At 62.3% G+C, this 23,261-nt stretch overlaps 2 protein-coding genes, 2 long non-coding RNA genes and 1 other non-coding gene across 7 annotated transcripts; 3 read left to right on the top strand and 2 right to left on the bottom strand.

Moving 5' to 3' along the window:
* Nucleotides 1-90: 90 nt before the first annotated feature.
* MED16 (mediator complex subunit 16) lies at nucleotides 91-12,366 on the bottom strand. 2 transcript variants are annotated; one of them, XM_011230202.3, is made up of 15 exons: nucleotides 12,221-12,366; nucleotides 10,377-10,592; nucleotides 9,540-9,647; nucleotides 9,062-9,231; nucleotides 8,176-8,607; nucleotides 7,371-7,476; nucleotides 5,263-5,418; nucleotides 4,955-5,166; nucleotides 4,170-4,376; nucleotides 3,756-3,966; nucleotides 3,192-3,325; nucleotides 2,585-2,777; nucleotides 2,251-2,467; nucleotides 1,214-1,297; nucleotides 91-740 (listed from the first exon to the last, which is right to left on the bottom strand). In XM_011230202.3, the coding sequence occupies exons 2-15, from the start codon at nucleotides 10,507-10,509 to the stop codon at nucleotides 614-616; spliced, it is 2,490 nt and encodes an 829-aa protein (XP_011228504.2). In that variant the 5' UTR covers nucleotides 10,510-10,592; nucleotides 12,221-12,366; the 3' UTR covers nucleotides 91-613. The 2 variants fall into 2 exon arrangements, with proteins under 2 accessions (XP_011228504.2, XP_034513239.1); XM_034657348.1 differs by lacking the exons at nucleotides 10,377-10,592; nucleotides 12,221-12,366 and having other exon boundaries at nucleotides 9,062-9,351.
* Nucleotides 739-2,524, top strand: LOC117801815. The gene is made up of 2 exons (XR_004624535.1): nucleotides 739-1,723; nucleotides 1,958-2,524. It is a non-coding gene; the product is annotated as an uncharacterized LOC117801815 (long non-coding RNA).
* LOC117801814 lies at nucleotides 4,370-7,616 on the top strand. Of its 2 annotated transcripts, none has more exons than XR_004624533.1 (3): nucleotides 4,370-4,854; nucleotides 4,982-5,188; nucleotides 7,179-7,616. It is a non-coding gene; the product is annotated as an uncharacterized LOC117801814 (long non-coding RNA). The 2 variants fall into 2 exon arrangements; XR_004624534.1 differs by lacking the exon at nucleotides 7,179-7,616 and adding an exon at nucleotides 5,908-6,827.
* A 244-nt stretch (nucleotides 12,367-12,610) lies between the features above and the next one.
* Nucleotides 12,611-12,717, top strand: LOC117802157. Its single transcript, XR_004625197.1, has one exon. It is a non-coding gene; the product is annotated as a U6 spliceosomal RNA (small nuclear RNA).
* Nucleotides 12,718-13,867: 1,150 nt separating this feature from the next.
* Nucleotides 13,868-22,794, bottom strand: R3HDM4 (R3H domain containing 4). Its single transcript, XM_034657355.1, has 8 exons — nucleotides 22,638-22,794; nucleotides 17,825-17,979; nucleotides 17,317-17,441; nucleotides 16,721-16,844; nucleotides 16,400-16,485; nucleotides 15,853-15,938; nucleotides 15,714-15,769; nucleotides 13,868-14,864 (listed from the first exon to the last, which is right to left on the bottom strand). The coding sequence occupies exons 1-8, from the start codon at nucleotides 22,718-22,720 to the stop codon at nucleotides 14,761-14,763; spliced, it is 819 nt and encodes a 272-aa protein (XP_034513246.1). The 5' UTR covers nucleotides 22,721-22,794; the 3' UTR covers nucleotides 13,868-14,760.
* Between the last annotated feature and the right edge of the window lie 467 nt (nucleotides 22,795-23,261).

Here is a 23,261-nt window from a genome sequence, read left to right on the forward strand (position 1 = left end):
GACAGCAAGTCAGTGACACACAGGCACGGGGGCCCAGAACTGGGGGACAGGGAAGAGGAGGGGCAGCACCCTTGGCACAGACAGGACACCTGTGAGCCGGCAGGATGTTTATTGGGCCTGCTGAGGTCAGAACCACCTGGGTGCGTTGGCAGGAACAGGTGAGGAGACGGAGCGGGTGCCCCAGCTGGTGTCACTGGCGGCACCCATGCAGACGCCCGACAGCCCCCAGGTTTGCGTGGCCATCCCGGACCCTCGGAGCCAGGACCTGGGTCCGGAGGGGCCGCTGGAGGTCTGGGCGTCCAGGGAGGGCAGCACGTGTGCTGCGGTCCTGCCTGAGGCCGTGAGATGCACAGGCCTGTCTCGGCACCACTTGGCACGGGTGGACAGGTGGCTGGGTTCCTCTGCCCGGGATCCACCATTAAGTTTCGAGGGAGAGAATGCAGCACCCGCGGGGCTGTGGGGCACCAATGCCAGCAAGGCCTCAGGCCGCATCCTCCCCTGCCCCGTCCAGTGACAGGGCCTGGAAAGCCGGACGTCCAGGACGCCTATTTTTCAGTGCACCTGAGAGAGGTCCGGAGCATGTGGAATGCTGTGTTACGGGCAAAGACCCCGGTCAGGGGTAGCTGAGGGGCACCCGCCGCCAGAGCCCCCCGCACAAGCAGTTCTTGATCCAGCGCTGCTCCCACTGTTTGACGGCCGTCGTCTTGTTGGGTGACCTGAGCATGGTGACACAGCCGCACCTGGGGGCAGAGCCAGGCAGGTGAGGCCCTGGCTGGGGCTGTCCTCCCACCTGCCACGGGGCCTTTGCACATGCTGCTTCTCCACCAAGAGTGCTGTTTCCAGCACCCCCCACCCCAGCGCTGAGCTGGCTCCTCATCCTTGCACCCCAGCTCCAGCATCGCCCCCTCACCTCCATGAGCGGATGAGGTGGGGATGTGCGGTTTTTGAGTCCTGGCTTGGCCACTCCCTAGCAGTGTGACCCCAGGAGCCTGCATCCAGGGTTGTCTGGCAACAGCTGGGGCTGTATTTGCCCAGGGCCCGTGCTTCGTTTCTGTACTTGTCGGGTCCCTGAGATCTCCCCCAGGGCAGGCACCGGCTGCACCCGCACATCTGCCCGCACCGGTGCCCGAGGGTGGGATGCCCGGCAGCCCTGCGCAGGAGGCACTCCCACGACCCGTGTCGACGGAGGGGGTCCGCGGTGGGCAGCGCTCACCTGGTGCAGGTCTTACACTCCTCCGTGGGGTAGGCTCCCAGGTGTAGCCTCCGCAGGTGATCGATCTTGGGCTGGCCCGGCGCCCTGGCAGAGAGAGGACGTGAGCAGCTCAGGGTCCACGCACACACGTGCGCTCACACACGCACACGGGCACAGACCCCCTCCCCCTGCAGACACAGCGGTGCGGGCAGGCACGGGAGAACCTGTGGGAGGGGACCTGGGGGCCGGGCGTAGAGGTATTAAATACGTCTGAACATTTCTGAACGTTTCCAGAACAACGAATTTAAAACCTCCCTGTGAACAGGCCCCTCTTTTCTTCAAGTTTTTCCTGAAACCCAAGCACCAACGAAAGCCTGGGAGTTCTCAGGCGGTCCCTCCTGCCGTGAGACAAGAAGGAAGATGCCAGAAGGTTGCAGAGCCCAACGCTTGAAGCGTTTCACCCGAAGGGAGCCTTAGGAGGCTAACTTTCTTTCTCCGGCTCGTCTGTGTCTTCTGCAATTCCCACCTAAGGTATCAGACCGCGCGGGGGATTCACGCGAGTCTCCCCATCACGTGAGCGTCTGAAACGGGGAAGTGCCTTGCGTGACCTCGGATCGTGCATCTTTCCCGCCCGAAGAGCAGGGACGAAACCCTGCCCCGCGGTGCTGCTGGGCAGTAAGGGCTGACGCCACACGCGCCAGCAGCAGCTGCCTGTGGCGGGTCGGCCCCGAGAACACGCTGCCCGACGCGGTGCTTTGCCCGCAGGGCCCTCGGTCGCGCTGCAGCGCCCGCACCATGCCGACCTCCGGCGGACCAGAGCCCACGCGGGATATGCTTGAGCTCCACGGTGGCTGAGCCGGAGTCAGAGGCCGGCCCTGCGGCACTCCACGCAGAGGGACGCGGACGTCACACAGATGACCGAGTGCAGGGATGGAGAAGGTGGCACGGGAGTCACCGGCCGAGCAAGCACGTCTCCCGGGCCAGCGTCAAGGTCAAGGCCTGAGAGCGGCAGCCGGCGGGGCGCACGCGGAGGCCACGGGGCAGAGGCGGGCACGCACCTGATGAGGCCGTCCAGCTGCAAGGCGCTGGCGCTGGCGGGCAGCGCGGGAGCCTTGCCGAAGTGCAGGCGTAGGGGCTGCTTGGGCTGCAGGCGGCTGACCAGGCCGTCGCTGACGGGGAGCCAGTCCAGGCTGGGGATGAGCAGCTGGCTGGGCAGCAGGCAACACTCGTCCACGAGAGCCTCATCCGGCTCGCTCGCGGGGCCCTCGTCACGGCCTGCGGGAGAGGAGCGCAGGGATGCGCGGCCGCCGGGGACCAACACAGCCTGACTGGGGGCGGGGGCGGCTCAGCTGGGACCGTGTTGTGGCGGGGGGCGAGGGCCGAGGGGCTCACAGCAGGTCCAGAGCTTGGTAAGCAGACGGAAGAGCAGGGACATGCTGTCCTGGGTGTCCGACGTGGCACTGTACACGGGCAGGCAGCTGGGCTTCAGCAGGCCCCAGATGCGGATGACGACCATGAGCTCACGCAACGTGCCCAGCGAGGCGCCGTCCCGCAGGAAGCTGTGGCCCGGCCGCAGCGGGGAGCCCTGTGGGGAGAGGCACCCAGCTGTCCATCCGGGCCGTGCATCTCCGGACCTCAGCATGCGGGGCGGCAGGCCAGGGGAGCCCAGGGCAGGGCGGTGCCGGGGGGGTGGGGGGAGGTGATGAAGCGGTTACCTCTGGCCGCCAAGGCATAGGGAAGGGGGAAGAGGGACTTCAAATCCTCCTGGGAGGGACCCGGGGAACACAGGGGAACAGGGGGAGGGGAGGTCACTGCAATCTGGGGCAGGAGATGCACTCAGCTGCCCTCGTGGCCTGGGGTGGGTGGGGCGGGTGTGGGACGGACCCATACGCAGAAGGCCCCGGGCAGGGTGGGTGCACAGAACTCACTGCCCCTGAGCTCTGGCGGCCGGGCGGGATGCTGTTGCAGAGCGTCGTGGGGGGGGGTGGGGACAGCACACCTGGTTGGGCAGGCTGGCCAGCAGGTAGAGCACGAAGTCCCCCACCCACTGCAGGAGCTGCTGCAGTGCCTGCAGCGTGTTCATGTCCAGGACGAACTCCTCCGTCTTGAGGTTGATCATGACCTTGTCGATGTCTGGGAGGGGACGGGCAGTCATGCACACCGAGCCCCGGCAGTGCACGCACACACACATGCACGCACGCGGGGGCGCCCGGCTCTGCGCCCCTGGTCCCACCACCGACCGGCACCCGGCAGCACCCGCGGTGAGCCAGGCCCCGAACGTCGAGGAAGAGGAGCCTGGGTCAGAGCGCCTGCCCGTGCCGGGCCCCTGCAGGGACTCCACTCCCCAGCCTGGCCCGGCTGATGCTCCCCCGTGGCTGATGTCTGTCCCCAGCTCTGGGGCGAGCCCCATGACAGCCGGGACGCATCCACTCCTTCCGGTGACTGCCCCCACCCCGTGCCTGGCACGTGGTCGACACCTCACCCCTTAGGTGGGGCTTAGGATGACCCCACGCGAAGGGTCTTGGGGGCACACGCAGCTCTCGGCTGGCAGGGCAGGACCCACCGGCGTCAGTGATCTTCGCGCAGACCTCGGTCAGCCGGTCGCCGGGACTCTTGTCGGGTGTGTTCAGGAAGTGGGGCCGCAGGAGGGACTTGAGCGTGGAGCTGACGGCCACGAGGAAGAGCTTGGCGTGGTAGTCACACACACGGGCCACCGTGCAGGGCGACAGCTTGCACAGCGAGGCCTTCATGGCCAGGATCCGGGTGGACAGGACCTGGGTGGGGGCAGCTGGTGGGAGGGGCGGCCGGCGGGCGGGGCCATCCCCCGAGGGGCCGGGGAAGCAGCTTCCGCCAAAGCAGGGCGGCGAGGGGACTGCCCCGGGCGAGCGGGTCCCCCCTTCCCCACGGTGCTGACCTCTCGCAGGGAAGGCTGAGGCTCCGAGCTCACTGGGAGGAAGGGGCCGGCGGGCCGCGTTACCTGCTGCAGGGCGGCGTTCTGGCGCGTGTACTCCTCGTGCAGTTTCTCCACCAGGCTCTGCACCATGCCGGGCTGCACGTGCAGCAGCGTGTCCCACCAGTCGTAGCCCGTCACCATGCAGTACTCCAGCAGGAAGAGCAGGTGCCGCAGGGCCAGGCTCACGTCCAGCGTGTGGCCCATGGACGGCGAGATACGCAGCATGCTGAGCTGCGGGGGGTGGGGGTGAGGGTCCGGCCGGCAGGCGCCCTCGGGCAGGGAGGGGCGTGCCGGGGGCACCTGGGTCCGGCCCCGCACCTAGTGACCCCAGCGCCCAGCGTCCCTCCCTGGGCCTCGCAAATCCACACTCGGGCAGTGGGGTCTCTGCAAAGACGCAGCCCGGCTCTCCAGAAGCAGAGACCCTCCCACGAGGAGAGGCCTGCTGGCCAGCCCGCCGCATGGACAGCCGAGGACGGGGCCGACGGGAAACGGATTCGGGCCGGAGTCACGAGGAAAAGCGACTCGCAGAAGCTGATTTATTCCGTGGTCTGCACGGGAGGCGGGGCTGAGGGTGAGCGTGCACAGCGCCCGTCTGCCAGGCCGGGGTCCCCCGGAAGCAAGACGTTTACTGGGCATCTATTCCGCGCCCCAGACCGCACCAGAGCTTTTCTCCGTGACCTCGGGGAGCCAGAGGAACCCCAGCTCGCAGGTGAGGGATCTCGGGCCGTCGAGCAGCAGGGACGGCAGTGGGGGTCCCGGGGCCCGCCCCTCCCTCTCTTCCCTGCCGCGCAGGCGGCTTCAAAGTTCACCTTCCCGTGGTTGTCGATGCCGACCAGGGCCAGCGAGGTCCAGGACAGCTGCATGGCCTTGAAGTGGACGGCGGGGCCGGTGGTCCGCGAGCGCTTGACGGCCGGCTCGTCCGCGGAGCGCGGGGCCGCGGAGCTGTAGAAGACGGCCATGCTCTGTAGCGACAGCCGGTGCACGATGTGAACGCTGCCATCGTGGAAGGCCAGGGCCAGCCCTGCAGGCGGGAGCGCGGCAAGGTGAGCCGGGCAGGGGCCGCGGACACCCGCCGGCCGCTAGGGCAGGAAGGGGCTGCCTAGGGGAGGGGCGGTACCGAGGCCAGGGTAGAACTGCGTGTCACTGGCCACCTTCAGATCAGTGTTGGTGAGCGAGATGGGCAACTTAGGCAACGCCACGGCAGACACACGGTCCAGGTCGTTGGTGGCGGACAGGATCCGCCATTTCAGAATCATGGGCTGTTTGTCGCCGACTGAAAACGGGGATGGGGGGGTGGGCAGGAAAACAGAACAGAATGAGACGTGCAGCAGGCAGACCCCCACAGGGGGCGTCAAGCACGCGGGCCCGGCACCCCCGCTCTGGCCCCGCACTGGGGGCCCTGCCCCAGCCCTGCCCCACTCAGAGCGCTCCACAGCCCAGCCACCCACACGGTTCACAACGGGCCAGGGACACAAGCCGGACCAGCACGACCCTGCCCTGGGACTTCACGGGACCAAGGCTGGGGCTGGTGGGAGCCAATACACTGACAAATAGAGCCCCGGACCCCACCGCTACACACACCGAGACCCGGCCGGCCTGCGTCGGGTTTTCTTGTGATGTAAGTGGTCCCAGGGGGACCCCAGCTCTGCCTGCCTGCTGAGGGTTGAGCTGGACGGTCAAGGCGCCACAGATCGGCCCCCCTGCACCCACACCCTTGGTGATGAAACCCCAACGACTGGCGGAGCGTTTTCCGTGAATCCAGGCTCGGCCGGCGGGTGTTGGCAAACGTGATGTAGGCAGAGACTCACACGGTGCTCCTGTGAGCACTGCAGGGACACGCGTGCCACGGGGGAGACAAGGTGCCCAGCCGACACTCAGCACCCCAAGCCACCTGGAGGCTGACAGCAGACACGCAAACCGGGCCGAGCAACAGAGCGGCCCCCCCAGCACAGCGTGGGGCTGGTTTGTCACATGGCGACAGCTGACTATCACAGAGCCTCTCCCTGCCAACCCTCCGCCTTGAGAGCCCTGCCCTGAATGGCTTGTCACAGCTTACAAACCTGCCATGAACCCAGGGAGAGAGTCCCGGAAAGCGCTGAGGCCCAGAGAGCACTGAGGCTGCCCAAGGCGACAGAGTGTAATTCAGTACCCAACACGGACAACAGAGCTGTAACGGCAACCACGGCAGACGTCCAGGCTGCACGCCGAGCCACCTGTACCCGGATGGGGCATAAACACTAGGTCACGTCTGTGGCCAGGCTGACCCTGGGGCTGGTCACCCTCTGCGCCGGGACGGCGGCCCCACACACCTGTGGCCCTGCCCGCCACATGCGGTCACGCCGGCTGCCACCGACAAGCTCACTGAGGACGCGGGGTCAGGGGAAGAGGGCAGCTGAGACCCTCTTTGCGTTAATTGTTCCGCCCCCCCAGTGCGCAGCTTATGGAATGCCCCATGGGGGCAGGCGCCGCGGGGGGCCTCCTGACACCGTTCATTAGCAGCTCCCGCCTAGCGCCCTCCCGCACAGCCAAGGCTCCAGGCTCCATTAGCGCTCGTCGGCAGAGAGCCCGGCTCTCGTCTACGGGAAAGCATCTCTGTGTGGGCCCCGGGGGGGTGAAAATCCAGGGGCTTTTCTGACCTCTCCGTCACTTCAGGCTGGGCCAGCGCATCCCAGGGTCCATAGGGGAGAGGGAGGCGTGCCTTGGGGGGATGGGGGGCAGGTCGGTGCCATCTGGAGCCACTGGGGGTTCCACATGGGTGCAGGGACAGGGGAGGGGGAGGTGAGCCAGTGAGTATATTCTGAGCAAACTCAGTCAAGTCCTCTGGGCCTCGCTTTCCTCACTATAGACCAGAGTTTTTGGAGGATTCTGTGGTTTTCAGGATTCAGCCCCCTCTGTGGCCCAGGGGGCTGTATGTACCCCCGGCCCTGCTGCAATGCCCATCTGTACCCCCCTTGCTCAGCCGCTCTAGCTCCTGGCCTTTGCCCCAGGACCTTTGCACTGCTGTTCCCTCAAGCAGGCACATGGTCCCCACAGGAGAGTGAGGCAGTAGGTAACTGGCAGACCTGGCGTCTCTGAGCCTCAGGACAGGAGGCTCTCCAGGACTGCAAGGAAGCAGCTGCATAGCGGTACGAAGACGGTGGAGTGGGCCGACATCACGTAGCTGTTTGGAGCAGCTCCCACGTGCTGTGCTGGAAGCCCAGTGCCCCCGGGAGCAGGGAGACTCACCCACAGGCGAGATCTGCTGGAAAACATTGTTCACAGGAAGGCCCTCCTTCCGCAGGGACCAGCACTCCACGATGCTGCTCGTCTGGCTGGATGCACACAGCAGCACCTGGGGACGGCAGCAGCTCGTCAGGAGGGTGGAGCTGGCCGCTGCGTGCAAGGCCGCTGGGGAAACCATCAGGGCTTCACGAAGTTAGTGGGCCCTCCTGACGTGTGCTTCCACTGGAGCCCTGGGTGACCACTGACCAACGGCCACAAAGATGTCCCCATACCCCATCCCCAAAAAAGTCCCCAGAGGGGCGACTGGGTAGCGCAGTCGTTAAAGCGTCTGCCTTCAGCTCAGGGCGTGATCCCGGCGTTCCGGGATCGAGCCCCACATCGGGCTCCTCCGCTGGGAGCCTGCTTCTTCCTCTCCCACTCCCCTGCTGTGTTCCCTCTCTCGCTGGCTGTCTCTCTGTCACAGAAATAAATAAAATCTTAAAAAAAAAAAAAAGTCCCCGGAAAGGACCCCATCCCGAGTTCCGTGACCTGGAGGCTTTTGGGCCCAGCGTCCTCACAAGGTCCTCACTAGAGGGAGGCAGAGGGTGGGAGGCCCAGCAATAGGCCCACCCCAAGCTGCTGGCGGTGAGGATGGAGGGGGGGCCGCGGGTCAGGAAGAGGCAGGAGCCGGGAAGCAGCCCTGCCCGCGGCTGGGTTTTAATCTGGTGAGGCCTGCGTCAGACTCCTGAGCCCAGCACTTGAGATGAGAAGCGCGTGGCCCTGTGCGGCTGCAGCTAGCGGACCACACATCCCCCGGGAGGGAGCTCACCTGCTCCGACATGTCACGGGCCAGGAACTTGAGGTGGGTGATGGCAGGGAACTTGTCCTTGCGGTTGAGGTCGGCGGTGCAGCGCATGAAGAGTGAGGGCAGGATCTCCGTGTCGATGCGGCACTTCTCACTGACCACACTCACGCACACCTTGTAGAACTGCACGGGGGAGGCGCTGCTGCCGTCCGCGGTGGCCACCACGATGTTGCCGCCGCCCGTGAAGGCGATGTCAGCCAGGGCCACGCGGCCACGCAGCCGGCACAGACTCTCTGTTGATGTTAGCACCTGCCCGCTGGGCTTGAGGAGGGACACGGTGACCAGGCCGCTGACCGTCACTGCGATCCAGCCCTCCATTGGCTTGCCGCCAAATAGTGTGAGCGACGGTGAGAATTTGACGCGGGAGAACTTCTCACCGAAGCTGGAGGCGCCTGACTATGGGGGGAGAAGGGAGCAAGGGGTCCGTTTACGGCCAATGCCAGCCCCAGCTGAAGGAAGAATAGATGCCCTGCCCGGCCTTTAAGGGTCTGCCCTTTGTGACCTGACAACCCCCCTCTGGGGGCACAAAAAGAGGAATTCTAGGATATTACTGAATCAGACAGTGGGTTAGATTCTGAAAACAACCATCAGTTAAATGGGTAGTTCACTGAGGATACCAGCCACCAGTTAAATGGGAGGTTCACTGAGGACAGCCGCCATCAGTTAAGTGGGTGGCTCACTGAAGACACAGACGTTGACAGCTTAATTGCAAGCATGAGTTGGGCCTAAGACTAGAAAAACCAAAGGACACTGGTGGTGGGAGAGGAGGAGCCAGATAAAGAGGAGCAGGTGGACAAGCAGGGTGACGGATCTCACCTATCACACATGCTCACTCAGGCAGGACACCCACCTTTTCCACATGCAGTGCCAGCTTCACACCATTGTGCAGCCAGGACAGGGCCACGATGGGGTCCCCCTCCACCAGGCTGCCCACGTGGCTCTCCCAGCTGTTGGCCAGGTGGTCCGCCATGCTCCAGCACTTGATCTGCCCGTCGGCATCAGCTGACAGGAGCCGGGAGCCTGTGGGGGGCAAACCTGCACTGCAAACCCTCACCGTGGGCAGGGGCAGCTACTGGCAGTATGTCCAGGGCCGGGGAGGAGCAGGCCTGGTGGGGCGGGGGAGTGGCACCCGGTACGCTCCTGAAACGAGTGTGCACGTGGAGAACGTGAAGAGCGGTGCTCACAAAGCCACAGGGTGAGCCTCCCATCCCGGCTGTGGACTCCAGGGACGTGACCAGGAAGAGAGAACATGTTGCCCTGAGATTCAGATCAAGGATGAGCGTCACTGTCCCCCTCAGCCAGACAGGACCACCCTGGCCTGTCCTCACCTGACTGGTCCCACTCGAGGCAGGTGATGGCCTCGCTGTGCTCTGAGTTGACGGAGTGCACGTCCCAGGGGTGCTCCGTATCCAGGATATGGATCATGCGGGTGAGGTCTGCAGACAGCACATGGTCAGCACAGCAACCATAACAACCCTGAAGTTTCTGGTGGCCCCAGGAGGCCCAGGGAGGAATCCAGCAGACAGCCCACCCACGGGACAGCAGGGAGCCGCTCTGCTGCCGACCATATCGCAGCCCCGGTGCTAACAAGGAGCAGACTCTTGTGTCCCTGGGTTCTCTCTGGAAACCAAAGCAGGCCTGTGACCTCACCACAAACGTGATACGTTTCTCAAAGAGACACAGAAAACAGAACTGGAAGAAAATGATCCCCAAATGCTAACGGTGGGCATCTCTCCGTGGTTCTTTTTCCTTTTCTAATTTTCTCTAACAAGCACACATTATTTAAACAAAAGACAGAAAACAGGTACCAGCAAAGTAACTTCGAGGCTTCCAAAAGCAAGACGGTAACATGCACGGTCTGGAAAACTAGGAATCAAGTCTCCAAGCCATAGGGGACCACACATGCCTTGACCCGTTCCATCCCAAAGGAGTGATTCCAGGGTCTTCCCCCCTACCCCACCCCAGCACTAGGTGTAGGAGAGCATCTGCCCTTTGCACACCTGTGAGGTTAGGGTCCTCACCACCCCCAGTTATGGATGAGAAAACCCTGAGAGGGCCCACATGGGTGAGGGGCGGCTCCCAGGCAGGGAGACCTCTGGAGACCCAGAGGTCCCCAGTGGGGACACCGGGGGAAGGGGGCTGGGCTGGGGGGCAAGGAGGCACACCTTGGTCGTCATTTCGAAGGTCAGTGGTGAAGGCAATGAGGTTGCGGCAGGACCAGGCACAGGCCAGGGGCACTGATGGGCAGTGGGTACTCTTGGGCCATCTTTCCCACTCGCAGACATAAGCCAGATCCATGGTGCCCACATGCCACAGGTCACACACTGAGGGCAGTCAGCAGCTCCCGAGGGAGGACGTTGACACTGACATTCACTGAGTGCCTGCAGGATGCCAAGTTCCACGCTGGACGCTGGCTTACCTCAGGGAATGAAATGAACCCAAGCCCTGCCCTTGGGTCTCGTGTGTTGTGTGAGAGAAGCTGCATTTTTACAGCCAGCGAGAGAGGGAACACAAGCAGGGGGAGTGGGAGAGGAAGAAGCAGGCTCACAGCGGAGGAGCCCGATGTGGGGCTCGATCCCATAACGCCGGGATCACGCCCTGAGCCGGAGGCAGACGCGTAACCGCTGTGCCACCCAGGCGCCCCGGAAGCTGCATTTTAAACATGGAGGGAGGAGTGCCTGGGTGGTTCAGTCAGTTAAGCATCTAATTCGACTGGGGTCACAATCTCAGGGTCCTGGGATCAAGACCCACGTCGGGCTCCCTGCTCAATGGGGACTCTGCTTCTCCCTCACCCTCTCCTATGTCCCTGACTCCTGCTCTCTCTCTTTCAAATAAATAAATACGTTTTAAAAATAAAATAAACAAACATGGAGGGACAGGGAAGTCTAATCAGAAAGACAACATCTGAGTGTAGTTGTGAGGCAGCAAGGCATGCAGATGTCTGGAGGAAGGTCACTGCAGGTAAAGGGAACACCTGTGCAAAGACCCAGAGGCCGGATGGCACCTCTGGTGTTTGAGAAGTGGCCAAGCGGCCCATGTGGCTGGAGCAGATGAGCGAAGGGAAAGGGGGCAAAGTGGGGGCAGGAGGTGATGCGGGCGAGTCTTAGGGGCCCTGGAGGCTTTCACCTAGTTGGGGGGGGAGAGGGTGGTGAGCTATCTACATTTGAACAGGACCCCTCTGGCTATGTGGAGGGCACAGCCAGGGATGGGGGGGAAGTGACTGCGCTGGTCCAAGTAAGCAGTGACGAGGGCAGTGGGAAGTGTGCGTAGAGGTCGGGCCCTGGGTCTGCCCTGGAGCAAGAGCCCACAGATATGCAAGAGCAGCGAGGACACGGCCTCCAGTGGAGGCCGAGGTGGGACTTTAGAAGTCTAACAAAAGGAACGACGGTGAACCTTTCCTCGTGGCTCTCTATGTGCCAGCATCGATATAGGTTACTTCTCTTCCTTTCACAGGAGTCCAGTGAGATTACGAGTACAATCGGCCCCATTTTTCTCAATCACTACCCCCAGATCCCCCTACTTCAAGCCCTGCCCGGGGACACCAAGGCCCCGCCCACAAGGCCCGGCAAGTCCTTAAGTCCCGCCCCTAAAGCCTCCATCCCCAAGCCCATCCCCTACAATCTTTGCTTTGCAGATTGGCCCTTGAGCCCCAGGCCCGGCCTAAACTCTTAGACTCCATCCCAGAGGCCCCAAACCCTTCGCCGGCCGGCTCTACCGCCGTACACGGGGCCCGCTGGTCCCACCTCCAAATCCCCCAGTACCCTCGAGCCCCGCCCCCCAGGCCCCGCCCGGCCTCCCCCAGGTCTCCGCGTCCCACCCCCAGCTCGCCGGGCCTCACACAAGTTTCCGCCACNNNNGTGCCCAGCACCCTCTGCCCCCCCCAGGCCCGCCCTCTGACCTCGCAGGCCCCGCCCCGGCCCCACTAGTCCCGCCTTCTCCGGGCTGTGTTCCCCTCGGCCGCCGACCGGAGGCTGGCCGACCCCTCCGGCCCCCGTAGCCCCACGCTCACCGGGCCGGCCCAGGCGCCAAGTCGAGCAGGCAGCCGCTGCCCGCACTCGGCTTAGTTCCCCGGCTCCGGCGCCGCCATCTTCCCCGGGATCAAGGAGTTGCCCGCGCAGCGCGGCCGCTTCCCAAGGACTTCTGGGAAGGCGGCAACTCGGTCCAGCTTCCGGGGTATTTGCATATGACTGTTAGCAGAGTCCCAGCAGCCACATGAGTTATATTTGGCAAGACAGTAACGCTTCCTCAACTTCAGCGAATGATCCCATTTCATTACCCTATATGTTTTATGAATATGGAAAGGAAAATGGATGGCTGACCTTTTTTAAAAGAATTCACCCTTTGTGTAAAGTATTTTATTCTAGGTACTATAAATAGTGGCCGGAGCAGCGTGCTCGTTGTGCTCGCTTCGGCAGCACATATACTAAAATTGGAACGATACAGAGAAGATTAGCATGGCCCCTGCGCAAGGATGACACGCAAATTCGTGAAGCGTTCCATATTTTGCTCCTTTCTGACACCCCCCGTGGCGAAACTGAGGCTTCAAGTGGGACTCCTACCACACCGCGGACCGATCGCGGGGGACGGGGAGGAAGAGCACGACGACTTCGCGCCCAGTCCTGGCAGCAGCTGGGGTGCGGGGGTTTACCCCCAGCAACCCCCGTCGTCCCACATGCCCGGCCCTGCCCTCTGGGCACCCAGGATTCCGTCCCCTTCTCGCCGGCCACTCAGGGGCCTCCTGTCCTCTGTGCCACCACCTGGACGCGCGTTCTCCAGCGACTGTCTTTGAAACGTCTAAAATGCCTGCTAGCACGGGCTGGCGCACACCCGAGCGTCCAGATCTGGGTTTGTAATGAGATGCCACCGCAACAGGAACGGGGCCGTGCGGCAGCATTTCGTAGCGCTGGAGAGGACAGGGCTCACAGAACGAGGCCAAGCCCGGAGCAGTCTGAACGACAGAGTAAAGCAGTGCTGGGTTAAACCCCAAACTAGAAAGCAAATCCTCACGTGTCCCAACTGATACCAACGGAGGAATAAGTGAATACCTGAGGGAGAAGTGACAAAAGTCCCTGCAGAATTCCCAGTAATGAACACGACCTTCTGCCCCCAGGGAGGCGGCTCACAGCTCCCACTACCTGTGTGTGTCCGCTGCACCCGGCAACGCCTTCCCCTGAGGACACTGTGGCGGGGAAGGAGCTTCCCAGCGGAGAAGCCCGACGAGCGCACCCGGCCAGGGGACCCGGGCCCGCGTCTGCGGGGAGGAGCCGCGTGGGCGGCAGGGTCCCCCGATGGGATGAACCCAGCCTGGGGACGTCCTGCGGGACCCCCGGCCAGTCCCAGACACACACACAGAGGGAAGACGGTGGGAAGGAACACAGGGAGGCCAGGGGAAGGCAGAGGCAGGGGCTGCAATGATGTGGCCACAAGCCAAGGGACGTCAGGGAGCCCCCGAAGCTGGAAGAGGCAAGAAGGACCCTCCCCTGGTTGAGTTTAGACTTCTGGCTTCCAGGACTGGGAGACAATCAATTCCTGTGGTTTAAGCCACAGGTGGGGTGTCGCTCAGTGTGGAGCCTCATGCCCTGAGGCCTGCAGCCCCTAATGACCAGGACCTAAGCACGTCCTGAGCACCTGCTGAAGGAAAGGAATACCACACAGCTGGAGACCAGAGCACCAGAGATTTATTGAACTCTCCACTTTTCCCAAAGCACAACTAGCCACACACACAGGAGGGGTGTCCCCCAGCTCTGCTCTTGTGGGACACACGAGGGTGAGCAGTCCAAGGGCACCCCAAGGCAACAGGCCAGAGCTGGGCAGGGGGAGGGGACAAGGGGACATGGAGAGGGGAATGGGGCAATCCGAGGGCAGAGGCTTCTGGCTGGAAGTCCCGATCCCCCAGTGTGAGGGGAGGAGGTGTGCAGAGCAGACAGGGCCCCAAGAGCCACCAAAGCCACCAGGGGAGAACACATATTCCAAAAGATGGTAAGAGCAGCCTTTAGGTTATAGCTTCTGTCCTAGGTTGCAGGGCCCACGCACACACGCACACACACACACGACAGAACACTCCTGGAAAAAGGGGCAGAGCCCCAGAGATCCCCCCCACCCAAACCAAAGACTGGGGGGGGGGGTCAAGCAGGGATGAGAACAAAGTCCCCCATTTATCAGTTGGGGCAAGTTTTTGGTTTTTCTTCCCAAAAGGGAAATTTAAAAATCTACAGCAAATCACGCCAAATTCATTAAAAGTGATAAAAACCCAGGCTCTCACTCCTTAAGCTTCAAACGGGGCTGGAAAAGCAGAAGGAAGGAACGCGGAAGTGACCAGGCCAGGTCTCCTCGCTCGAATACAAGTCCCAGAGCGGGGAGCTGCAAGACCAGGCCAGTACGGGGCGGCCCCAGCCCCCAGCGTTTCTCTGGGAGAGGTGGACAGGGAAGGGGCCAGAGTGAGAGAGAGCCACCCAAGGGGATGAGCGTGTCTACAAGGACAAATTCTCAAAATAATAAAGACACTGTGCCAAATGGTATTGGAGGTCTTGGGGCGGGGCGGGGCTGCCATCAGCTGCGCTGCTCCAGGTACGCAGACAGGAGCAGCCCCGGCGGCAGGAAGTCCAGGTGGCGATTGCTGACCTTCATCTGCCTCTTGCCTTCCAGGTCAGCACCTGTGAGGGGGCAAGGAGAGCAGCAGTGACCGGACCGGGGGCGTCACGGGCCCCCAGCTCACCACCTCCATCCCTGCCCTCATGGGGGACCCATGCTTCGGTATCCAGGCGCTGGGTGGCCCAGCCCCCACCATCCTCCCTCTCCCTCACCTCCCTTCACTCCCAAACCTGGGCTGGCCTGGGAGCCACCCAGGCTCAGTCCCACTTCCGGGCCTTTGCCTGGGCCATTCCGGCCCCCCCACTCCCCATCTGGTCAGGTCCCCTCCTCCTCTGTGTTCTGGCCACAGCTCAAACCCCCAGCCCAGCCCCTCTGTCCTGAGTCTGTGGGAACAAAGAGAAATATGGGGGTTGCGAATGCACCCAGGGAGCACGTAGGAGGAACCGTCCTAGGGTTGCCATGGAAACTGTCTCCTCAGCAAAACCAGGCAGGAGGTGTCGATGAGGAGCAAGGACCCAATGGGGCACCCAGAGGCAGCAAGGGCCTGTGAGGACACCCCCATTATAAAAGTGGGGACACAGGCCCCAGGAGGGGGATTTGCCAACGTCACATGTGTGGCACAGTGGAGGGGGCTACAGCTGAACAGAACTTTGCATCTCGTCTTGGGGGCCCCGGATGCCCTCACAGGCCCCTCTCTCCCTGTGGCCCTGAGGACCCACAGTGAAGAGCGTCTAAGGCATCGCCCAGCAGGGAGCCAGGCGCACGAGGAGCCTCTGATGAACGAGTGCACAGTCCCGCCGCCCCTCCTCCCCGAGAAGCCTCCCCTGAGTGACCAGACCCTGTGTGACTGTGGCCTTGGTCTCCCTGGGCTGCATCAGCCAGGTGGGGTCCTGCAGGCTGGCAGCACTTACTGGCTGAGATGAGGTCCATGTACTGGCAGATGGCATGAAGCAGGAGCCTCTCGAAACTGGAGGGGGATGGACGGTCAGGGGCCGTGGGCCACAGCCAGGCCCCTGGCGGAGCCCACGGCGCTCACCCCCACCCAGTCACCTGTTGTCCAGCATGGCCGTGTACACGGCCTGGGGAGAGACCGAGAAGAACGTCAGCAACCTCTCCTCCCAGGTCTCCAGCGTCTCCTGCGGGAGAAACGGGCCCAGCGGTGAGGCCAACTGGGAGACTGGGGACAAGCTGTCTAGGCCCCACGCCCAGGGCAGCCTCTGGAGCCCAAAGCCTAGGTTCAAATGTGGCCTTTGACCTGCTACACGAGGCTACGTAACGCTTTCCGAAGACAGCAGGACTGAGCTGTCGCCGTACTGTTGAACTCCGATGCCTTCTGTCCGGTGGTCTCCTACACACCGTGCAGTACCGACCCTCACTGTCCCTGCCCCTCCCACCCTCAGGGAAAGCCCTTGCCCAGCCCTGGTCCTGCACTCTGATCACAGCGGTCCGGTCTGTATCCGGCCTGGTCTCCACCAACACCACCTGCGCTGAGTAACAGCTCTCCCATCACACCACCGCCAGTTAGGAAGGCGAGAAAAAAAGGTCATCAAAAAAGACCAAGCAGGTGGAGAAAGATGAGGCCTGGCCCGGTATTCACCATGGGGATGCGGCTCCGCTTGAGGACGGCTCTCAGACGCCGGCTGATGCGCTGGAAGCAGTCACGGGGTGTGTAGGCCGGGTCCTCTACAAGATTTCCTCGCGTGGGGCAGTCGCCGGAGAAAGCCTCTGGCCTGCCCACTCACCAGGCCCCTCCCCACCCACCCCAGGCACCGCCCCCGCACCAGGCTCCTCCCCCCAGGCCCCGGCACCACCCACGTGCCAGGCTCCTCCCCACCTACCCTGGCCCGCCCACAACATGATCAGCCGGGCACACCCCCCCATTCCTCTGGTTCCTCCGACCTCCCATCTAGGCCCACACCTCTCCTTCTGTCCTCTCCGCGGCCAGGCCCCCTCCTCCGCGTCTTGCTCTTGCCCTCATCCTCCAGGTAGCGGAGAACCCTTTCCTGCTCCTCCCCAGAGCGGTTCATGAAGTCATTCCAGACCTAGAAGAGAGGCAGGCAGGGCCGAGGCTAATGACTGCAGGTCTCCAGCCCCAGGTTCTCCATTTAGCCCATGGGCACAGAGGGCCACAAAGCGGATGGACACACTCCTCGTAGACACACTTGCCGACCAAGCTGGCCAAGAGTTTATGGGGTACCCACAGACCTGCCTGTCGGGGGGGGGGGGGATTAACATGGACCAAATACGGCCCCAGTGGACTCATTCGTTCCCAATCACGGGCAGATGAATCAGGAGTGCGGGAAAGTTCTGGAGTGCGGTGGGAGTTCTGGTTTGGTCTGGGGACCCCGAGGGAAACAGAGGATGATCCTCACGGGAATGGAGGGGGATGGGTGCAGACGGGCGCTCCCGAGGGAGGGACCAGCACAGGCCAGGTGTGGCAGCGGAAGCGAGAACAAGAGAGGAGCCAGAGCGGCCAGAGCAGAGGGAGGCAGGAGGAGGGCACGGGAGCCCCACCTCCATGTAGGTCTCATTGCTGCAGGCCTCTGCGAAGATCCCGGGTGCTGCCGGGGGGGCCAGGTCCCCATCGTCCAGACCGGCTGTGCCCCCGTCGGTCTCCAGCAGGGATAGGAGGTACTGGGCTAGATGGAAACAGACGGTCTCTGGGCTGGGGGGTGGCATTTGGGGCCCCCGGTCTCCATAGAAACCGCTGGCCTTTGCATTTAGGGCCTTTACCCTCTGGCTCACAGCAGTCGCCCTACTCCCGCGCTCCAACTGTCTTTCCCAGAAGGCACAGAAACCATCCAGCCCCCACCTCCGGAACACCTACTTCTCCCTGGCTTGTTGAACTCCTGGACATCTTTGCAAACCCAAGCCCCAGTGCCCAGAGCTCCTTAGAGCCCAGCCCCAGCATTGTGCAGCTCAGGGCCAGACTCATGGCAAAAGCAACAGATAATACCAACACACACACCATTCTCGTGTGAGCCCTAGGAACCCCCAGGAGGTGCCCCCAAGCCCTGCTCACTGTTCTCTAGGCGCTGGAGGCTCTTCCGCCCCTTGGCCTTGGGCACGAGGTCTGAGTTCCGCACAGCCTGGTGGATGAAGTGCTGTTTCCGCTTGGAGGCCGACAGCCTCTTCACTTGGGAGCCAGCTAGAGCGGGCAGGCAGCCCGGAAGGGGCCTGTGGGCCGGGTTGGGGTGGGGAGGCAGGCCTCAGGGCCGACACAGGCCAGGACCCCCAGGCAGAACCCCACTACAGCCCCTGTACCATAGCCATCACCTGCTTGGTTTCCCTCAGCAACGGGGAGCTCTGTGGAACCCTAGACCCTTCAAATCTCATTTTGTTTCCTGGTCACATCACCCAGGAGGCCCATACAATTGTGATGACAGATCAGTAAACTGGGGCCCAGAGAAGAGAAGACACTTCCCCAAATTCACATCGTGGGTGGGTGGCCAAGAAAAGCTCCTCCCCCCTCCCCCAGACTTCCAGATCTTAACTGTAAGCTGGTGGGACCCAGAGTCTCCAGGATTTGACCACCACCCTCCTCTGGGAGTTTCTCAAGAGACTGGGTTTAGCGGAGTGCCTCCTGTGCCGGCAGCAGATAAAGCCAGCAACAGCCTCCAGGGGTTCGAGGTGATGCCCGAGCCCATCTGCCTCAAGTCCCTGGAGGCCCCCTGAAATGTGCCCAGAGGCGGGGCTGGAGCGGCCCCCTAGGAACTAATCTGTCCTCCTCCGAGCAAATGGCCTTAATGGTGGCCATGGATTAGCAGCCTGGCCGGGACTCCCACTGGGGATGTCACCTGCAGACCCAGGAAGCGGGAGGGAGCGCTAGATGGAAATGTCCTGGCAAGGAGTTCCTGGCCATCCTGGTCAGCCCCCCGACGACCCCCAGACCGCAGGCTGAGAGCACGTGGCCTCCTTGCCGCCCCTCCAGCATGCCCGCCACAGTCCCCCCTGCAGACCTCCGAACGGGCTGTGCCCCCTGCCCGGTGCACGCTCCGCCAGACTCCGAACAGCCGTACGTTTTGCTTCACTGTTTCGCCCACGACACGGTAATCCCCACGCAGACATTCACAGCCATGCCGGGCACGCAGGATCAGTTCTCAAAAAATCCCACGATTCCAAGACTGCGTAGAGCCCAGAATCCAAAATACCCCCCAAACTCTCCTAGTACCCAAAGTTCCCAGGACAAAAACTAAAAACGGAAGTGTGGCCTCGCCCCTCCAAACCGTGAAACTCTAGGACAGTGGAGACCAAAAACGAAGCCAGGGCTCCTCAGGGTCTATACACGTGTAAAGCGTCCCCAGCATTAAGGATCTGTACGGTGTAACGGCCATGACATCCAGCTCGGGAAGAACAGGCTGACGAGACTCGGCACTGCCTGACCTCACAGCGGAGCAGGTGAGCAGCCCCAGGCTCAGAGGGTAACAGTTCCCACCAAAACCCATGCTGTTGCCTCAGGAACAAACTCACACATGAACAAGTCCCATCAACAGGAGCCACAGGCAGAGGCAGGGTCGGACCCTGGAATTTCAGCCCGAGTGCAAAGCCCAGCTAGGATGCTTCACTGTGTACCTGGGTCCTCAGCTCACTCTCTTCAAAGTGAAGATAAAAACGGCTTCTGCAGGTGCCCGTGGATTGGAAAGGGGACACTCAGAGCCAAGAGGGTCAGGACAGGGACGCCTGGGTGGCACAGTGGTTGAGCGTCTGCCTTCGGCTCAGGGCGTGATCCCGGCGTTATGGGTTCGAGCCCCACATCAGGCTCCTCCACTGGGAGCCTGCTTCTTCCTCTCCCACTCCCCCTGCTTGTGTTCCCTCTCTCGCTGGCTATCTCTATCTCTGTCAAATAAATAAATAAAATCTTAAAAAAAAAAAAAAGAGGGCCAGGACAGGCACCCTCCCCCACTGACTCAGGCACAGCCTGCTTGGTTTCTTCCCGTTATGGGGAGCTCACCCCCTGTGTCACACTGTTGATCACAGCGCCATCCCTGGCACGAATGTTCATTTTCACCATCACTATCATGCCAGGAGGCTAGTGATATTATGCTGATGCCCATTATACCGAGTTGCAACTGAGGCACAGAGCCCCTCAGCTGAGGTCCCACTGTTGCAAAGAAGGCAGCAAAGACAGGACGAGGCAAATCAAGTCAGCACAGAGCCGATGACTGAGGCTGGCTCCAACCTGAGGGCTGCCTCCCTGAGGCCTGAGCACCCCCACCGCAAGCCCCAGCTCAGCCACGGCCTCCCCAGTGCCCCAGTGCTTGTGTCTCTACCTTGGCAGCTGGACAGAGTCCAGAACGGCAGCCTGCTGGGGCCGATAACAGAGTCCGGATCCGGGGGGACTTATCAGGAGATGTCAGAGAGGGGCTGAGCCCTCGGGACGTGGGGCTCTGACAAATGGGGCTTCCCCATCACCTCCTGAGAGTGGCAGAGCCAGGATTTGAACCTGGTCTGAACAGGAACACTCTCCTTGAACCATTCAGCCCTCCTGCTTCTCTGGGCCCACCCACCCACTAGTTAAAACCCAACTGGGCCCTCCCCTGCTCCACCACCATGCATGGCTCCCCAGAACCCTCAGGGGAAGGCCCAGTCCCTGCCCTGTCCTGTACCAGGAACACAGGGGTCTGTGCCTGGCCCCACAGGCTTTCGGAGGGCTCCCCACCTTCTCATGGGCCTCATGCAGTGAGCTGAGCACTGGAAATCGAGTCCCACCACCAACTCAAGCTTGCTGACTTCAAGCAGATTCCAGCGGAAGACAAGAAACGTGTGGCCTCCAGGGCCACCTGCTGGGCTAGAGCCCCACTCAAGGAAGAGGACAGCAGAAGCAGGCAGGAGAGAAGCAGCAGCCTGCAAATACCCAGCAAATCAGATGTGTAATGAAGGCTGAGGGTCCTCTGCTCCAGACACAGGGGCCCCTTCGCTGGGCCTCAAGCCCCCCAGTAACAGTCTGCTTCAGGGCCTTTGCACATGGTGAGCCTTCTGCCTCAAGTATACTTTCTCAGCACATTCTGGTCCCTGCTTACATGTCACCTCCTGGGAGAAACCACCCTGCTCCTGACCAGCCCAATTAGCTGGTCCATGTGTCTGTTTACTGCTTACTCCTCACCTCCCACACCAGACACTTACACACAGGAGTGTCCCCAGCACCTGCCCAAGGGCCAGGTCAGCTGTTTCCCAGGCCACCCAAACAGACCACTTTACAGATGGGGAAACTGGGGACCCAGACGGGATGCCTTCGGCTTCTTGGACCCAACAGGACTCGGGAAATGCCTGCATCATGAAAGTTGCTTGTGCCCAGTGAATGGGGACAGGCCCAAGGTAGAAACAGCTGCTAAATCAGGTTGAGTTTGGGGAGAAAAGGCCCCTTTGCCTCCCCCAATTCTATTCCCTGCAGATTTTGAAATGAGGCCTTTTGACACCAGCTCTCTTGGGCTAAAATATATTTTATCTGGCACCAGCCCCCTCCCCCAGGAACAGGCAAGAGAGGAACCTATTTCCCGAAGCAGGAAACCAAGGGGGGAGGGCTCAGAGCAGAGAGGTGACTCAGGCTGGGGTGGGGCCGGCAGGGCCCCCAGCAGTGACTGCACCCCACCCCCGGGGACACACAGGGGTGAAGGAGCACCGGGGTGCACCAGTGGGGACCCACTGGCAGGTTAATACCCACTTTGGATGGGTAAGGCCCCTTAAGAGAAGGTAAATGCCCACATCTGTAGAGATCCACACGGCTTCTGGGTAAAGGCCCGGGGGAAATAACAACCAGATAATAATAAACGTAATAATGAAACAAATTAAATAAAAAGATGTTTCAGATAATAATTAAAGAATGGGTGCTCCGGGGGCTTCTGGGCGGCTCCGTTGGTTAAACTTTTGACTTTGGCTCGGGTCATGATCTCGGGGTCCTGGGATCGAGTCCTGCATCGGGCTCCCTGCTCAGGGGAGCCTGCTTCTCCCTTTCCCTCTGCCCCTCCCCCTGCTCATTCTCTGTCAAATAAAGAAAATCTTAAAACAAAAACAAAGAAACGGATGCTCCCTTCTGCCGCGCACAGGGTTGTTGATCTCCCCCCCACCCCGCCATCCTGAGAAGAGGCCGCTATTACATCTCATTTTACAGATGGGGAAACCGAGGCACAGAAAGTGGCATAAACTGCCCAGGCGGCTGGGCCAGCACACGGAGGGGGTGGCGATCTCTTTGCCCCCCACAAACCAGGCCCACAGGGGGGATGGCACAGGTTTCTACGGGAGCACCCTGATGAAACAAGAGTCTGCCCCAGACCGCCAGGGTCTTCCGCTCCTGCTGACCCGGGTGTTTAAGCACCCCACACGTTAACCTGTCAGGTGCTCAGATATGAACAAAGAGCCCCGTCTACTCAGGAGGTGGGGGGCTGACAATCCCACAGGTAAGCGCAGGACTGGCAGGGGGGTGCCTACCCAGCTTGGGGACAAGAAGAGCGGCTTGTGGGTAAATACCCAGAACAACGCCAAAGCCGTTTCCAGGGACACGGCGCGCAGCGGCACCACCGCACCTGAGCCGGTGACAAGGCCATGAGACCCCCAGAGCGAGTCAATACCCGGGCACGGGGTGGGGGGCACTCTGGGCCCCGGAGGCATGCAAAGGCATGAACGGGGTGTGCCCCCTCTGTCCAAATACTCGGGCGTGTCGGGGATGGGGTTTCCCCGGGTGACTACAAAGCCCCCCACCCCACCCCCACCGCGGTCCGGGGTATCCCCAAGGAAAAGGGGCGGGGTGGCCTGGGGCTGCAGCCCGACAGGAGGGGACAGAGGAGGGGAGGGGTGCTGGAGTCTCAGGAGGCTTGGCCCGCCCGCCCCGCCGCGCTCACAGCGTCCGCCGCCCGCCCGGGGCGCTTCCCACCGCCGCCACCGCCTCCTCCGAGCCGCCCTCCGGGTTCTCCAGCGCGACCATGCCTCGGCTGCTGTTGTCGCCGCCGCCTGGCAAGGCCTTCTCGCGGCCGAGCAGGAAGTGACGGGCGCCCAGAGGCGGGCCGGGGCGGAGCCTGGAGGCTGGACGCGCCGGGCGGGGGCCGAGGTCACGAAGCCAGCCAGATCCCGGGCTGCGGGCAGCGGGCACCCAGCCCCGGGGGACAAACGGGACAGCCGAGGCGGAGGACGGGGGCCGCGGCCAAGACCCCAGGCTGCGGGTGTGGGATGGGGGCGGACACACAGCCTCGAGGAACAGACGGGGAAACTGACGGGTGGGGGGTGGGTAGCGTGATCCCTGCCCCTGAAGCAGAGCTGCGGGTGGACGGGACACCCAGCCTCCAGTGGATGGCCGGGGAAACTGAGGCCTGGGTAGCCAGGAAAGAGGCTGACATCCGTTTCAGAGGCAGGGGACAGATGAAATGACCCAAGCCCCCACCCGCCACCCCCGGCCCCAAGTTGGCTTTTCCTTCCACCAGCCCTTCCCAGCCCTCTGTTCCAGTCCCCGGAGCATGGACTGGGTGCCT

Source organism: Ailuropoda melanoleuca, chromosome 4 (assembly GCF_002007445.2).
Source record: "Ailuropoda melanoleuca isolate Jingjing chromosome 4, ASM200744v2, whole genome shotgun sequence".
Taxonomy (NCBI): Eukaryota; Metazoa; Chordata; class Mammalia; order Carnivora; family Ursidae; genus Ailuropoda; species Ailuropoda melanoleuca.

What these genes read in the sequence shown, in the direction of transcription:
- MED16 (XM_011230202.3), bottom strand. Translation starts at nt 10,509, where the DNA reads ATGGATCTGGCTTATGTCTGCGAGTGGGAAAGATGGCCCAAGAGTACC. An exon ending in GCAGTTCTACCCTGGCCTCG is followed by an intron (nt 5,167 to 5,262) that starts GTACCGCCCCTC and finishes TCCCGCCTGCAG; the next exon opens with GGCTGGCCCTGGCCTTCCAC. An exon ending in AGAACGCCGCCCTGCAGCAG is followed by an intron (nt 3,967 to 4,169) that starts GTAACGCGGCCC and finishes GCCCCCACCCAG; the next exon opens with GTCCTGTCCACCCGGATCCT.
- R3HDM4 (XM_034657355.1), bottom strand. Translation starts at nt 22,720, where the DNA reads ATGGTCGCGCTGGAGAACCCGGAGGGCGGCTCGGAGGAGGCGGTGGCG. An exon ending in CCGGGCGGGCGGCGGACGCT is followed by an intron (nt 17,980 to 22,637) that starts GTGAGCGCGGCG and finishes CCCGGCCCACAG; the next exon opens with GCCCCTTCCGGGCTGCCTGC. An exon ending in CGGAGAGGACAGAAGGAGAG is followed by an intron (nt 16,486 to 16,720) that starts GTGTGGGCCTAG and finishes GAAATCTTGTAG; the next exon opens with AGGACCCGGCCTACACACCC.